This window comes from Dissoconium aciculare (genome assembly GCF_010015565.1).
Source record: "Dissoconium aciculare CBS 342.82 unplaced genomic scaffold K489scaffold_6, whole genome shotgun sequence".
Classification (NCBI taxonomy): Eukaryota; Fungi; Ascomycota; class Dothideomycetes; order Mycosphaerellales; family Dissoconiaceae; genus Dissoconium; species Dissoconium aciculare.
This window is the reverse complement of record NW_022984956.1, coordinates 654,812-668,704: the sequence shown is the minus strand read 5'-3', so window position 1 is coordinate 668,704 and position 13,893 is coordinate 654,812. Positions and strand designations below refer to the sequence as shown.

The window sequence follows — 13,893 nt, the reverse complement described above, 5'->3', positions numbered from 1 at the left end:
AGCAGAAGCAGAAGAAGAAGAGGTTAAATTATGACTCGCATAATAGGCGCGGGATGGCGAGCAGCCACGATGGGGCCTGTCGTCACGTCCCACTACCCACTGCAGCAGCGATGGCGTCACAGGAGCGACCACAATCACATTGTCCCAGCTGTTCTGTGTCCACCTGCAGGGGAAAGCTTTCCCGTACTGTTGATGCTTCCTCGAGGGAAGGTCCAGACTGTGAAAGTGAGATGTGTAGACGGATTGAACCCCACGTCAACACAAGAAAAGCATCACACGATGCGCCTCGAGAGTGGGTGGAGCAAGCCATGCCGATCCGTGCCCTTGGAAAAATGGACAAACAGCATTCGGTCAAGGCCTTCCGAGGGGCTGCTTTGTTGCCTCTCGGGCGGGCAGACGTCCTTGTCTTCGTTCGCAGCGGCGTTTCGCTGCTGGAACAACGGCCGTGGGACCGTCCATGCATCGTTACACGGCGCAGAAGCACAGATATTCATCTTTCCAAGGTTGTCTCTCGTGTGATACAGCGGCCGAAAGGCTTGATCTTTGACATTGCGCATACCGGGCGGCCATGCGATGCCCATCTCAGGTGCAAACGACTCCCGCCGTGGTCAATGGGCGTAACAGCCAGTGCGGGGGGACATGATGGCATTTGATGGGCTGGAAATTGATGTCCACCTGCGCCAGGGCAGGGTCGTGGATTGCTCAGGGAGCGGTGGTGAGCAGAAGAGGGGCACATTTGCGCCTAGATAAGAGAGCTCACACCGTTGTGCTTGTTGATAATGACAACATCAAATCACCATCAGAACGAGTGGGTAATAATCATCCACAATCACGAACATAGATGGCGAGACCGAATGGGGATGATGGAATTCCGTTCTCTCCCTTTCCAACACAGGCCATTGTTTGTCTAGGGCCCGGACAAACATCATGCAGTCCACCTGGGCATCCATCCAACTTTCCTCGAGAAACTGCAACACAGTACTTCCACAAATCGTACCTTTGACTCTTCACGCGCACAGCCGAGCTGCAGACTTGGCGTGGGTTCCTCGGACGCACCATATCAGGCGTGTAACCTCCTCGTTGTCGTCTCGTCATTATTTCGCAGAGCTGTTTCTCATTCATACATGTACAGCTGGACAGGTCATTCAATCAGGCATCACCGCCGGATCGAGGCCGGGTGGTCGGTCCCGATTGCCCGATCGATGCTGTACAGCAGCTTCCAGAGTTCGATGCAGTATCTCATTCGGCTGCGTCTGGGGCATTCTGACCGCTGCGGGAAGTGGAGATGGGGGTGTGAACTCGCTTGCATGGATTATGTGTGTTCTCGTGATGTATATTCCCATCGACTCCGTCGTCAGAACACGAGGGCATAGATCGAGACCTGGGCGAGGAGGGAAGTGGAACGGATACCGGCATTGCTACTTTGGAAGCAGAAAGGTGGCGCAATACAGGCATAAACCTGAATCGGAATGGTCTTCAGCATCATCGTCACTGTCTCCTCTTGCAAGCTAATGTTGTGCAAGTATGTACACTCCTGGACAGCATTGACCCGTGATCAATCATTTTTGGTCGGTCTCATCATTACAAAATATGCTGGCTGAATGCGCCGCGCTGCCGCCCCAAAAAAAACACCAATACATGCCCTGTCGTGAATATGCGTCAAATTCGTCCGTCGTAGCCGTCAAATGGCTGCTCCTCAATGTCGAGGTTCGCGGTAGTGAGGTCCTTCACAAGTTGGATGGGACTACTCTGTCATTCATCCCCATCGTCCTCCATGGCGTCAACGGCATCCGGGTGGCTGCACACATGGGATTAGCATAGTCGTGATGAACAGAGGCAGGTGTAATGCGACTTACCCGAGTAGATCCTTGATGTTCTTCATCTCGTAGTGCTTCTTGCGCATCTCCTCAAACTTCTTGTGCTTTTCCCTCTCCTCGCTGGTCATATCAGTGGTGTCCTCCTCTCCATGGCGGCTGCCGTCCACGTCCATGTAGTCACTATCGACATGGACTTTGCGCTCGGCACCGCCCTCCGTCGGTACCGCAGGCTCCAGCTGGGGCTCGCCCAGGTCGAGGCCCGGGATGTCAGCCATTTTGGCGCCAGCTCCTGAGCCCGATCTTCCAGTCTTGCGTGTCTTGTTCATGTCCAGCTCATCCACTGCAATTTCTTGCGCATTCAAAGTCTCCACTTCGTCGTCCTCGTCCTCCGTGGGGTCGTAGTTCTTCGCGAATGGTGTCTTGGGCTCGTCGATCTTCATCTTGCCGCCCATCTGACCTTCATTGAGGTAGAGATTGGCCTCGTCCCACTTCAAGCGCGTTCCACTTTCGTCGACCTCGCCATCTGAGCGCCCAGAATTGCTGCCTTGCGACGATTGTCGTTGGCCCAGGCTTGCACGAGGGTTACTGCTGTTGCGACGCTGACCAGCTTCGCCTGCGTTGATCTCTGTGTTCATCTGCACAATCTCTTTCTCCGACATCTGGTGCGGCAGACCGGGTCGCTGGGCGCCATCGGGCGACTTCTCGATCGATGTGAAGTTCGGCTTCTCTGATGTCGGGCTCATGCGCGTGTCCGGCGGTGAGTTATAAAAGGAGCTTGAATTCTTGAGAATTCCTGAAGGTGCTGTTAGATCAGGACTCGGGTCTGAGAATGACACGGTCCCCTACCTTTTGGTCGGCGCGGAGCCGATGAGGGAGAATGATGAGGGGATGCTACTTGCGCCATGATTTACTAGAGACGTCTGTGATCTTATGGTGGTTGTGTTGTGAAATATGACAGTGTCGAAATGATCGTGTGACCCGCAATCCTGACCCAATGTACAACGCTTCGCTGGCCGTGGGTGGGGCACGACCGTTTATCTGGACGACGTCGGATGTCTCTCTCCGCTCGCAGCAATGAAGTTTCAGTGGTGTGGAGGATTTGTTCGGCGGCGATTAAGCGTTTGAGAGGGGGTGAGCAATTATGTTAGAGAAGAGAAGATTTTGAGGTGGCTGGAATGTGGACGGAAGGGTTCAAAATAATGATATCAGATCTTGACGACTTCCTTGCGCTGGCGGACAGCACATGCATGTGCTTGCGATTGGTGCGGCGTCAATCGCTGCCTCTGCCTCCGACCGTCTAATGATCCCTGAAATTGGGATGTAACGTTGTGATGAGATCTGAGCGGATACCTCACGAGACTACAGTATGGTTATATATATTCAGCATAGCTAAATGAGTAGATGGGCATCATCAGGTGCCATACGGACTCGAGCAGCTTAGAAACTGCAGTCGTTGTACAATGTACATGCTACGTAATTTCTTTGCTTCTCGGACATCACACCGGACCAGAATACAGTCAAACGTGAAGAACCTTGGAAGCTTGGCTGGCCATGAAGCACAGTAATAAGTACCGATACTGTTACCCGTGATGGCAGAAATGATGCCATCTCATTGGTAGATACCCTTGCATATGCACCTGGCGGAAGAGGTGGGCGCCCGAGAGCAATCACAATCACACGAAGCCACAAGTCAGCCGTAACTGCCTCAGACACATCACAACGTCGGAATCTCTATGGGCATCACCTGCAGGAAGTGGAGAGCACCTGTTGCAGCAGCCGGTTCCGATGTCAGGAAACCTCACAGGCGATCGCTGCAGCTACGTCATCCCCGCAAACGGTATCAAGCGTGCAGATGGCTCTGAAATGTGATGATATACCTCGTATGCACATAATCATAACAATAACTGCCTACCACTTACCTAGGTAGGTGGGAGGTAAGTTTGCTCATGTAACTACCAAAGGGGCCATGCACCCGATCGAAGGCTCTCGAGGTCCTCTCAAGTATACAACCCAGTAAATAGGCGTGATCAGCAAGGTGATAACATGTCCCTGGTACAACACAGGTACGTCAGGTCAGATATCCAGAAGCCTTCAAAGACCGGTCAAACTGACCGCCCAGTCTGTCCTCATGATGCTGCTGGATAGCCAATTGATGCCCTTTACCTTCGCCATTTTATTTTATCTGCTGCAGGTGCACACACCCACGCCAACAATGCTGCCCTCTGGCCTCTGGGGTCCCGAAGATTACACAGGCGTGTCGTAGAGACTGCCAAATCGTCACGTAAGGAGCCGGAGTGATTAATACGACGGGACTGCGCTTCAGACACGTCTCGCGACGGGCGACTGACGAAAATAGGCGAAAGTTTGAAAGTTTGTGTGAGATTAGGTGTCATCACATGCATAATGCTGTGTCAGCTTCAGACGACTTGCTTGAGGAGCGGGATCATCGTCAATCTTGACTACATTCTATCATCCAACCATCACTCATGCGCCCGCGCTGACTGACTTGCACTGGTGCTTGCAGCCCTGGAGTTCCAGCATTTTTCTTGTGGTTATGCCGATGTGCCGAAACAAAGCGTTTGGCCAGTACACAGTGGTGGTTATCCCACCCTTGCATCTTGGCGACGTTGCAGCCTAGTACACTTATGTCACGCTTGGAGGCGTGTGCCTCCTGAATTGCAGACATATCTGACCCAATCGGATATGACAGGCTCCATGCCTGGATGGATTTGAATGATCACCTGGGCAGGTGTCAACCAGGGGAGTTCTGCACGCTTGCATCGAATGCACTAATTTCGGCACGTGGGCAGCTCGGGCTCGCCGCACGCTGCTCAGCCACTTGCGGACAGTCTGGCAGCCTCTTAATGATAGTCGACACGGCATGACCGAGGATTTGTAAATGTCGGTGATCCAAGGCGAGGCCGGCAAGGTGTTGTGACAGCGTACCTCACCCAGCTTCGGCGACTGTGCTCTCTGTTGTCGTGCCTGCTGTCTCAGCCTGACCTTCGTTTGGCTTCGGCGCATCCGTCATCTTAGCCTTGACTATCGCCACAATATCCTGGCCGATCTGTCCAAAGCCATCAACTTTGCCCAAGCGCGCATCGAGGGCATTAGCATCCCGCAGTAGTCGCTTCTGACCCTCGGGCGTTTTCACGTCTGCTTCAGAGAAGGTCTTCGTCCACTGCTCCTTGTAGCTCTGGAAGATCTGTTGCATGATGAGACCAACGTACATCTCGCTCAAATGCCTGCCCAATACGCGCTGTAGGGTAAGAGTCTCTTTCGTGAGGGTCTCCATGTATGGCGAGGCCTTCTCCTCCGTCGTATCAATCGCATCGTAGTTGATAGCTCGCATAGCGCGGGCGTGAGTCTGCGACCGCGAGGTCATGATTTCCACAAGTTTGTCGTGAATCTCAGTCTGGTGATCCTGGTACAAGCGCTTGGTCTTGTCAAAATCAGTGAGCGCTGCTGCTTGTCCTCCGGGAGTGTGACGGCGCACACATTCGCGCATATATGGAATCAAAGCAATGACGAAACTGAGGGCCTGACTCGCCAAAGCGAGGTGCTTGGTAGTGATGGTCTTCAGGCCTCCTTCTGCTCTAGCGCCGGCACCCAAGATCAATTGACAGGACCGCGAATTGAACATGCGGAGCACTTCCAGTAAACATGTCGCAATCTGAGGTGTTATGGTTGGGAATGTGGCTGTCAGTGAGAGGAACATATCGACTGTGCTAAGCAGCGAGGCAGCAGATGATACCAGAATGTAGCGATTGTCATCGATGTACGCTGCTTTCACTTGCGATTTCGCCGCTGGTGTCGTTCCGTTAGTTGTTTGTGCCTCAAGCGCGTTGTTCTTCGCAGCTTCCGTATCATTTGCTGTAGACGGTTTCACGGACTCCCAGATCGGCGTCAAACCTGTTGTCCACTCTGGCGGATCTGTGCTCATCGATACGAGAATACGCTGTAAGTATACATTGTCTGTCTCGCTGAAGTCCTCGGCGTTCCATGTATCAGCGTGTAAAAGATTGGCAATGCGCTCCGTTTCAGTCGTGCCGAGTACCTGGACGAAGCCAGAGATTTGCGCATTGATGATCGTCTTCAATTGGCTACCTCCACGACCACTGACCGCCTCGCATTCATCCGCAAATAGGCGATTTAAAGTGAAATAGCGGAGGAACGAATCTCTTGACAGACGAATAATCTGCTCGTTGCGAACTTTCAGGACACGAGTAATCTGTAATTGTGCGGTATCCACGGCTTGACCTAGCAGGCTCGACATGTCCAATGCCTGTGATAGATCCTCCTGCACGCTCGGCCGTACTGCTGCTTTCGGAGATCCATTCATCCCTTTACTGTCTACGGAAGCTAGACTGTTGATCCTCGGTGGCGATCGAGGCTCGGACTCGTTAACGCTGCTGGTGACATCTAGCAGGATCTTTGTTTGAGTAGACACCCGACGCAAAGCTTCCGATATGGAGCAATACACCTTGGCAAGAAGATCTTCCGCATCCTCGGGGTCCAAGGCGCGCAGGTTTCGGGCTAGTATACTGCTTTTATCTTGCTGTGTTAGTTGTCGGCCGCCCCGAGTCGATATCGAAACCATGCTATCAGCATCGTCGTCATTGCTACTCGGCATGTGCTTGCGAATCAAAGATTTCATCTCCCGGTTCACAGCTTCACGATACGCTGCAGTAGCTGGAGCGGTATGACCCGCTCTGGCAAGTCCATTGAGAGCATTCAACAGTTCTTTGCGGAAGTCTTCGTTCGATTCCATGTAGGTTGGAGGAATGCCTCGTTGGCGCGAAAGCCGTTTCAAGGTCTCCGTCGACGGGACTTTCTCGACATGTTGACGAATGTCCGACAGTAGCGTCTTCGTAAAACGGCTGGAGAAACCCGACCCTATGCGCAATTGAAGTTCTTGCAATCCGGACTCCAGGCCTTGCAACGCTTTCAACTGCCGCAGATCTATAAGATCTTCCGATGGCGCTCCTGGTTCCACCTTTCCACGCACAAGTCTCCCAACACGATCCATCTGATCTGCAGCGTCATCATACCGCTCGCACTCGACTAGCTCATCCGCTGTTCGCACGTTGTCTACAACGCGCTGTACCTGTGCGGCAGCTTTGCCTAGCCTTCGCACATTCTCGCGTCTGCGCTTCTTGGTCACAATTTCAAGGCCGGAAATCGCCACGTCTTGATCGAGCCGATGCAGATCATCTCGTAGGCGCTGTATTTTGGCTATGCTCTGCTCGGCTTCTGTCTGTAGTCCTTTCAGTGAGCCCAAGGCTGCGAAAAACCCACTGCTAGCCGTGCTTATGCTATTGATCAGATGCACTTCCACGGTGTCCATGTACCAACTCAGCTTCTCTTGGAGTATCGCATTCGTCGCAAGCGCCTTGCGAGGCGCCTGAGCTGAACCGTTTGCTGGGTTTTGCTCCGCATGGCTCAGCGGCCGGACGATCTCAGCGCGTTCTGAAACCACGTCGAATATACGCGGGTTCTCCAGACGAAAGGCTTCGTCGAAGTAGACTCCAGGGATCGTCGACAAAGGTGTCGGTTCGTTCCGATTTCGTCTCGATTGTCCAGATCCCCGCCGAGCCGGTTGCGATGGCCGACCAGCAGGAGACATTGTTTTTGAGAGTGAAGATGGCCTACGAGCAGCAGGAGACATGGACAGGTCTCGACCACGTCCAGGTTCTGCTGCCGTTGATCCACGATCTCCTCCGTCTGTCGACTTGTCCCTTTTGGCCCATACAGCCTGCTCGGCATCCGCTCTTCCGCGCTGAAACGTCTCAAACAATGGTCCGATTCGCTCCAGATATTGATTGAAATTCTCCGGCGGGACATGGGCGATGTTGGTCAGTGTCACCGGCGGAATATCTTTCGTCGTTGGTGCTTTATATCCTGTAGCTGCCGCGGAGCTGAAGGCCGTGGGTACAAGACCAGTGCGCACGATCGGCGGCTGAAGCAATGTTGATATCGCATTTTCGCTAACTTCTCGAACAGCATTGCTGCCCTTGAATGAAGGAATATCCAAGTTCCCGCCAACTGAACCCAGAGAGCTTATCGATGCAATGCTTGCAGTGCTGCCTCTTCTGGGTCGATATCTATTTGTCGATGGTTGGCGACTAGAACTCTCTGTCGCATTCGCACCTTGTAAAGCGTTGGTCGAGAAAGGATCCACCAAAGAGGATCGGGATGAGAATGGCGAAGCCATTGGAGGGCCGTTCGTGACCCGAATTCACTTCATTGACCGAACCATGAGCTGCTGTTCCATATTCGCAATGGCACAACACCGATCACAGATTTTTGCTGTCGATACTGGAGCTGCGTTCGTAGCGCTGTAGATCGCGACAACTGCGCGCCAAGCTGATCTGGTTGTAATTATTTGAGAGATCTACGAATGGCATCGGCCTAAGTTCGCAACGTGACAGATATTCGACGGCACCTAGGGACATACCCATGTGCCTGTAGGTGCTTCTGGAATTTGGCTGCGCGCCGCACCAAAGTTGTCGGGCCGTCCGGGCCGTAACTCAGTTCTGAGAGAAAGAATGTGCCCAACCACGCTGGGGACAAAACTCAGGGCAAAATTTTGCCAGGTAGGTCATAGCAAGATTTGCCCTTTTCTGGGTCCTCCACATGCCACCGTGTCATGCTGTGGACTAGCATCCAGGAGTGCAAGCTTGAGGTTGCTCAGAACGTCTGACGTTGATGACGGTTGCGAAAATTGTTCTCCGGAATATCTAGGCGCACTCAATTTCACTGCACACATGGTCGTACGGAGAATTCTTCGTGTGCAATCCAAGATCCATCAAGCCGCCTTCGCGCAGATTGCGCTCTGTCTGCAAGCACTCCGATTGCAAGCACAAGCCCGGCATATGCCAATGCGTCGATCGTGGCTCATCCACAATTCATTAAGATGATCGTAGACTCGGCAGAAAAGCGGACGTAGATCATTGAAACTACCACTTGCTATTGTCAGATGCAGTTGTGCACCAAACGAACAACTCTACAGAGGAAATACACGAGATCTCCAATCGGCGTTGAGTCCGCGTCTCACAACCTTCTCATCTGGCTTGCAATCTTTGAACCGCACAATGGCTCCGTTATTTGACGATGGAGAGTCAATCAGAGTGGCTCGGCAGCACTTTGTCACAGCCATGACAGCCAAGAACGCAATGCCACCTGAGAGACCGGTGAAGATGCTCATTGATGCTCTATTTGTAGCCCTCAATACAGGTGCGCCCAAGGATATCCAGGTTTGTGAAGCCGAATCGAAGGACTCCGATGCCTTTGGCGACGATCTACTCACCGCCTGCCTTACAGCGTGCCAAAATATGGATCATAGACTACATTCTGCCTTCCTCCGAGCGGACTCATCTGTTCCACACCTTCTTCGTAACACTAAGCAGAGCATTTCAGGACGGAGTCCTTCCAACGTCAGGGAATCGGTTTGAAAGGTCGAAAGCATCCCATAAGCCTGGTGATCGCAGCAAGTCCGTACCAAACGAAGCCCCAGCCCTCGCCGCACAGAGGAAGCGTCTCAATATGCTCAATGTTCTGAGCGATGTGCTGGCTACGATGTTCCCTTCGCAGCTAGAGATCCCGCGAAAGGAGCTGCCGCTCATTGATCGGACGTCTATTATTTATGAGCTTAAGCATCATCTCATCATTCTTACCCAACTGGCAGCTGTCCCCCCAGCGCAGGCTGCATACAGAAATGATACGCCAGATATTGACGGGCATATCGTAAATGTGCTCATGCCAAATTGGATCAAACGTGGCATCTTTGCTCCGCAAGAATTGGACTCACTCAAAACGGCCATCGAATCTCACGTTCACAAGGACATCGACCAAGTGGCAGAGGAGCTGAAGCTGGATCAAGAGATCGATGTGGTTGCTTCTGTCGCCGTTCTGGACGCCATTAGCCTCGACAAGGTCTTGCCGAGCCGACATCACCTTCCTGATCACCCTTCGGCATCATGGGACATTCTACCAGCGATGAATGGTCTGTTTCTACGAAGAATTCGTGGGTTCCCGCTTCGAGCTGGTGGGCTTCAGAACGGCTTATTGCTTCAAAATGCAGGTGCGTTTTCGTGATGACTGTCACGATGAGGTGCAGCATTTTCATACGAATCACGTTCCGGCTCTTGTTGCAATCTAACACTTCAGTGCAGGACAAAGGTCTTCGGAACAAACCAAGAGGGACATCATTACAACGTACACTACAGCCACACGCTTGACGCGTCGATTCACTGCGGCGTCCGGGATTGCGGATATTGACGAGCTGGGAAACGTGATACCCACTCAACGTGAGTATGTGGACGATGACGACAAGTCGGATTCTGCTGTGAACGTTCGCTCGCTCAATTATGCTGCATTGGTAAAGGAGGACATTACCACGATCCGTGATCTAGATGCTCGATTTTTGAGAGGTGCTCTCGGCTACGACGGTGTGCCACGCTTGGCACGACGCGGCAAATTTGGCATGTCCGGCGCAGGGGTTATAAACGCAGACCTGGAGCGTGCAAGTGGTGCAGGACGAGGCAGGTTCGAGGGTGGAGCGCGCTTCGCTGGCAATCGCGGTGGTTATCGTGGCCGAGGTGCAAGCGGATTCAACTCAGGAAATGGATTCGGTGGTCATGGCCAGCAACGCGGGAATCATAACACAGGTTATGCTAACCTTCTCGACGATTAACAATATACAGATGATGCTCGAAGTTGCTGCACGTTTGGAAACGGAGCAAGCGAGGAAGAGCAAATCGCTACCATGCTTCGAAAAGTTTAAGCACTCATAACACGGCGGAAAGCGGTGATTGCGCAGATGGAGAATTCACAGCAGACATACGACTCGAGGTGTGGGATGGATCATGGCTGGGAGTTCGACATTCTTCGCGACGCGCAGCCTCGCTTGAACCGTGACAAGGCTTGCGAATATTTCAGCGAAGTTCCAGTGGCGTGTGTATGCTCAAAGATGCTTCTTGGTACGTGAAAAGGTTTCGATTCTTGTATAATGCCTACATATACAAAAGGGGATTCAGGCTGGTCTATCTTTGCTCGTAAGGCTTTCCGGTGTTGGATTGGAAATCGGTTGTGGAACCGGTTGAGGCAGAGCCACTGCCGTAATGAGCCGCTGGGATTTGTGCTGCGTTGCCTGTAGTAGGCTCCAGAGGATATGATGTCGATGGCAGACTCTGAAGATGTTTTCGGTGGTGCTCGTGGGCCTGCCAGAGTTCAATATCAACCAAATGCTCGAACCGCTCGAGTGTGACACTGCTAGACAGCTTTTATAGATGAGGGACTCAATATGGAACTTACGAATGGAAGACCACAATATGTACACCAGCAGATCTTGGGCTTGTCGACATTGATGAAGATGCGCGGGTGACCCAATGGTCCGCCGCCGCCATCGCACGACACTACGCGCTTATTCGTCCAGGTGACAGGTTGCTGGTGAATCAAATCGATGGCAGCCAGAGGCCGAGGCTATAGTTGTAACAAATCTCGTCAGAAAAGATGCACTTTGTTCTACCCAATACGCTCGGTCGGCTACTTTGCTCTTCCATTTTTCCCGTACTCTTTTCGCTGCCGGATTGAAACAGTGTGATGCAACGGAATCAACGTACTTGGTCCTCCATGATGGTCTGCTCAAATCGCGGACCAACCATGGCCTGCTCTCGAGGTTGCTGACTCCGGCTCCAGGTTGCAGCTCGGTTAGGTGCCTGCATCACTCGCTTTGCTTCACCAGCTTCCGGAGTCTCCTGTAGCGCATGTGCTTGCGCACCGCGAGGGCTGGTTGGGGTGGCATTGGTGACAGAGGCGGGAGCAGGACGTTCTCGAGATTCGGGATCATTTGCCGGGACAGTGTTGCCAGTCACGGTGGTGCTGTAAGAGAATCGCAGCACGGCTGGCGACCGCCGGCCAAGGGTGGAAGTGGCTCTGCAAGCACTTCGTTGAAGCATTCTGACTGTGGCGCGCACAGGTCCGTTTATGGATCTTGACAGAATGCACAATGAAGTCGTCCAGCTTTGATGTTCGAGCAAGCTGCAGTCAATGCGTCGAGGGCTCCAATCGGGCAGCACATGAGGTAAGCACGGCGCACGGGCGACTTTCAGCGGTAAGTTTGTTTGCAGCCTCGAACTCTAGCTGCCCAGGTGCCTTGGCGCTCTAGCAAAGGTCACGAGCTACCGCGATCTAGCGTGTTTCAAGATTCCCAGGTGAAAGTTGACTCCCTCACCTGTGAAACTCATCATTGAGAAGCTTGGAACATTGGGCACACTTTGGTATTCACAACTGCAACAAGGCAGATGTGAAACTCAAAACAGCTTCGTTGTGGATGTGTCAAATCGGACCTTTGAACAAATATGGATTGGCTTTAGACCTGCAAGAGAAGCGCTTGTCATGAAGTTCCCGTTAACATCAATCTGAACGGGATGTTCCAAATCACGTAACGCCCGTCAGTCTTCATTCATGCCCGGGCAGCATTGGTTCATTGCGAACGGGCGAAGATGGCTTACATTCACAGCAAAACGGATTGCTTGCGGTGCGTCCTCTGCAACGAGTGACAAACAAGTTGCTCAATCCATGCCAGAAGCCCTCGGGCTTGATCGGATGATGCATCTGAGTCAAGGCACAAGATGATCATTTTGAACCTTGAAAGGAACGAAATGGGTGTCGTTTCATTTCTAGGTGCCTATGTAGATAATCCATGTGAAAGGTGTGATAGCTCCCTGACGGAAGGCGGCTAATAATTAATACAGTTCAAGCGCAGGTGGGATTGGATGTCATCGGCTGTCATCGGTGGAGAGTCAGATCCTTTCACTTGCTGCCCGTGCCAATGTGCTTTTCTCAGAGCATATAAGGACTGGCAAGCTCCGCTTGCAATGATTGATTTCAATCTTCTGCGATGTGTTTGTGGGCATATGCGGATGCAATCCTCGAAGAGCCTCCACGAAGACCGAGCAAAAAGCGACTCTCCAAGGTAAATTCGACAGATGTTTGCCAGCCTGTCCTCAATTACCTGCTCTTCTGCCAAACACTTGCTTTTGCTCGTTGATGTGGAGCGTTGATGTGTAAACTTTTCCCTTCTCTCTCTCTTCCTCTTAATCGTTTCGCGGCTGATGCTCCGAGACCACTTCGTCAATCGTTCTGTATTCTTGTCCAATCCGCCACAAGTGCGTTGTCGATCTTGACACTGCTCGATAGCGTTGTGCGATATTGCACAAGTCTGAAGCTAAATATTGAAGAAGGCAATCATGAAAAACGAAGATCACGAACATTGGGCCGACGACTCTCCGATGTGGCAAGCATACGGGTCTGCTGCACCAGGTTATGATGCCAACAATGGCCTTCACTCTCACACATACCATCCTCCACACAATGTGCTACAACAGGGCTCCCACCCTCAACCTCCCGTCTATCAGGCCTATCCTGCAGCTGGAAGTCTCGAGCCTCAATATTACGCGCAAGGCTCCCATTACATGACATACCCGACTGGCCACTACCTTCCTGTTGCCCCTGCCTGGCCACAGCAATCAGCAGTTTATGTGACTGGCTATCACGCGGTATCGACGCCTCAATCGAACGTCTACTACGGTCGTACAAAAGCCCAAGTCGATGAAGACAACATGAAACTAGCGGCACGTGAGGGCGCCAATGATCCGCGTAAGATCCAACCGGTGGGTGTGAAAGACTCCCAATACTTCTGGGTCAGACAGGCCGGTCACGACGACGACTTGTGGTAAGCACTTTTGTAGGGCAATTAGCAAGACTGTTTCACTGACTGTGACAGCACGTTCATGGCCATCAAAGAGATGGAAGGGGAATGGAAGCGGAATGCCCAGTACGAGGGCGGCTTATATTTCGAGCGGGCTCCCAAAGTCAAAAAGAGCAGCAAGTCGAAGAAGGCTTGAATGGGAACGGAAGATATTGGGCTTCTGAACAACGAAATCGCTTGTTTTGATGAGCACAGTAGGTTCGAGACGGAGAGTCAGGTAGCTTGTGAGGTATCCAGTATGTGTTGCCCACAGACAGATGGTCAAAGACTTTGAAGCCTGTATTGATATTGTCTGCTTCATCT

At 52.3% G+C, this 13,893-nt stretch overlaps 6 protein-coding genes across 6 annotated transcripts; 3 read left to right on the top strand and 3 right to left on the bottom strand.

Annotated features, from left to right (window-relative positions):
* Nucleotides 1-919: 919 nt before the first annotated feature.
* Nucleotides 920-1,742, top strand: K489DRAFT_380184 (uncharacterized protein). The gene has a single exon (XM_033604828.1). The coding sequence runs from the start codon at nucleotides 928-930 to the stop codon at nucleotides 1,510-1,512; it is 585 nt and encodes a 194-aa protein (XP_033459842.1). The 5' UTR covers nucleotides 920-927; the 3' UTR covers nucleotides 1,513-1,742.
* K489DRAFT_380182 (uncharacterized protein) lies at nucleotides 1,609-3,153 on the bottom strand. The gene is made up of 3 exons (XM_033604827.1): nucleotides 2,664-3,153; nucleotides 1,857-2,610; nucleotides 1,609-1,798 (listed from the first exon to the last, which is right to left on the bottom strand). Exons 1-3 carry the CDS (start codon nucleotides 2,719-2,721, stop codon nucleotides 1,753-1,755), a joined length of 858 nt encoding a protein of 285 aa, XP_033459841.1. The 5' UTR covers nucleotides 2,722-3,153; the 3' UTR covers nucleotides 1,609-1,752.
* Nucleotides 3,154-4,764: 1,611 nt separating this feature from the next.
* K489DRAFT_388699 (Vps54-domain-containing protein) lies at nucleotides 4,765-8,468 on the bottom strand (the record flags this gene model as incomplete). The annotated part of the gene is made up of 8 exons (XM_033606438.1): nucleotides 4,765-4,875; nucleotides 4,903-7,286; nucleotides 7,308-7,548; nucleotides 7,570-7,626; nucleotides 7,660-7,724; nucleotides 7,758-7,776; nucleotides 7,810-7,830; nucleotides 8,454-8,468. 8 exons carry the CDS (start codon nucleotides 8,466-8,468, stop codon nucleotides 4,765-4,767), a joined length of 2,913 nt encoding a protein of 970 aa, XP_033459840.1.
* Nucleotides 8,469-8,843: 375 nt separating this feature from the next.
* On the top strand, nucleotides 8,844-10,177 carry K489DRAFT_217066 (uncharacterized protein). The gene has a single exon (XM_033599701.1). It carries the CDS (start codon nucleotides 9,102-9,104, stop codon nucleotides 9,912-9,914), a length of 813 nt encoding a protein of 270 aa, XP_033459839.1. The 5' UTR covers nucleotides 8,844-9,101; the 3' UTR covers nucleotides 9,915-10,177.
* Nucleotides 10,178-10,861: 684 nt separating this feature from the next.
* K489DRAFT_370422 (uncharacterized protein) lies at nucleotides 10,862-11,776 on the bottom strand (the record flags this gene model as incomplete). The annotated part of the gene is made up of 3 exons (XM_033603132.1): nucleotides 10,862-11,098; nucleotides 11,133-11,300; nucleotides 11,441-11,776. The coding sequence occupies 3 exons, from the start codon at nucleotides 11,774-11,776 to the stop codon at nucleotides 10,862-10,864; spliced, it is 741 nt and encodes a 246-aa protein (XP_033459838.1).
* A 1,195-nt stretch (nucleotides 11,777-12,971) lies between these two features.
* Nucleotides 12,972-13,853, top strand: K489DRAFT_431450 (uncharacterized protein). The gene is made up of 2 exons (XM_033608447.1): nucleotides 12,972-13,554; nucleotides 13,606-13,853. Exons 1-2 carry the CDS (start codon nucleotides 13,070-13,072, stop codon nucleotides 13,724-13,726), a joined length of 606 nt encoding a protein of 201 aa, XP_033459837.1. The 5' UTR covers nucleotides 12,972-13,069; the 3' UTR covers nucleotides 13,727-13,853.
* Nucleotides 13,854-13,893: the final 40 nt, after the last annotated feature.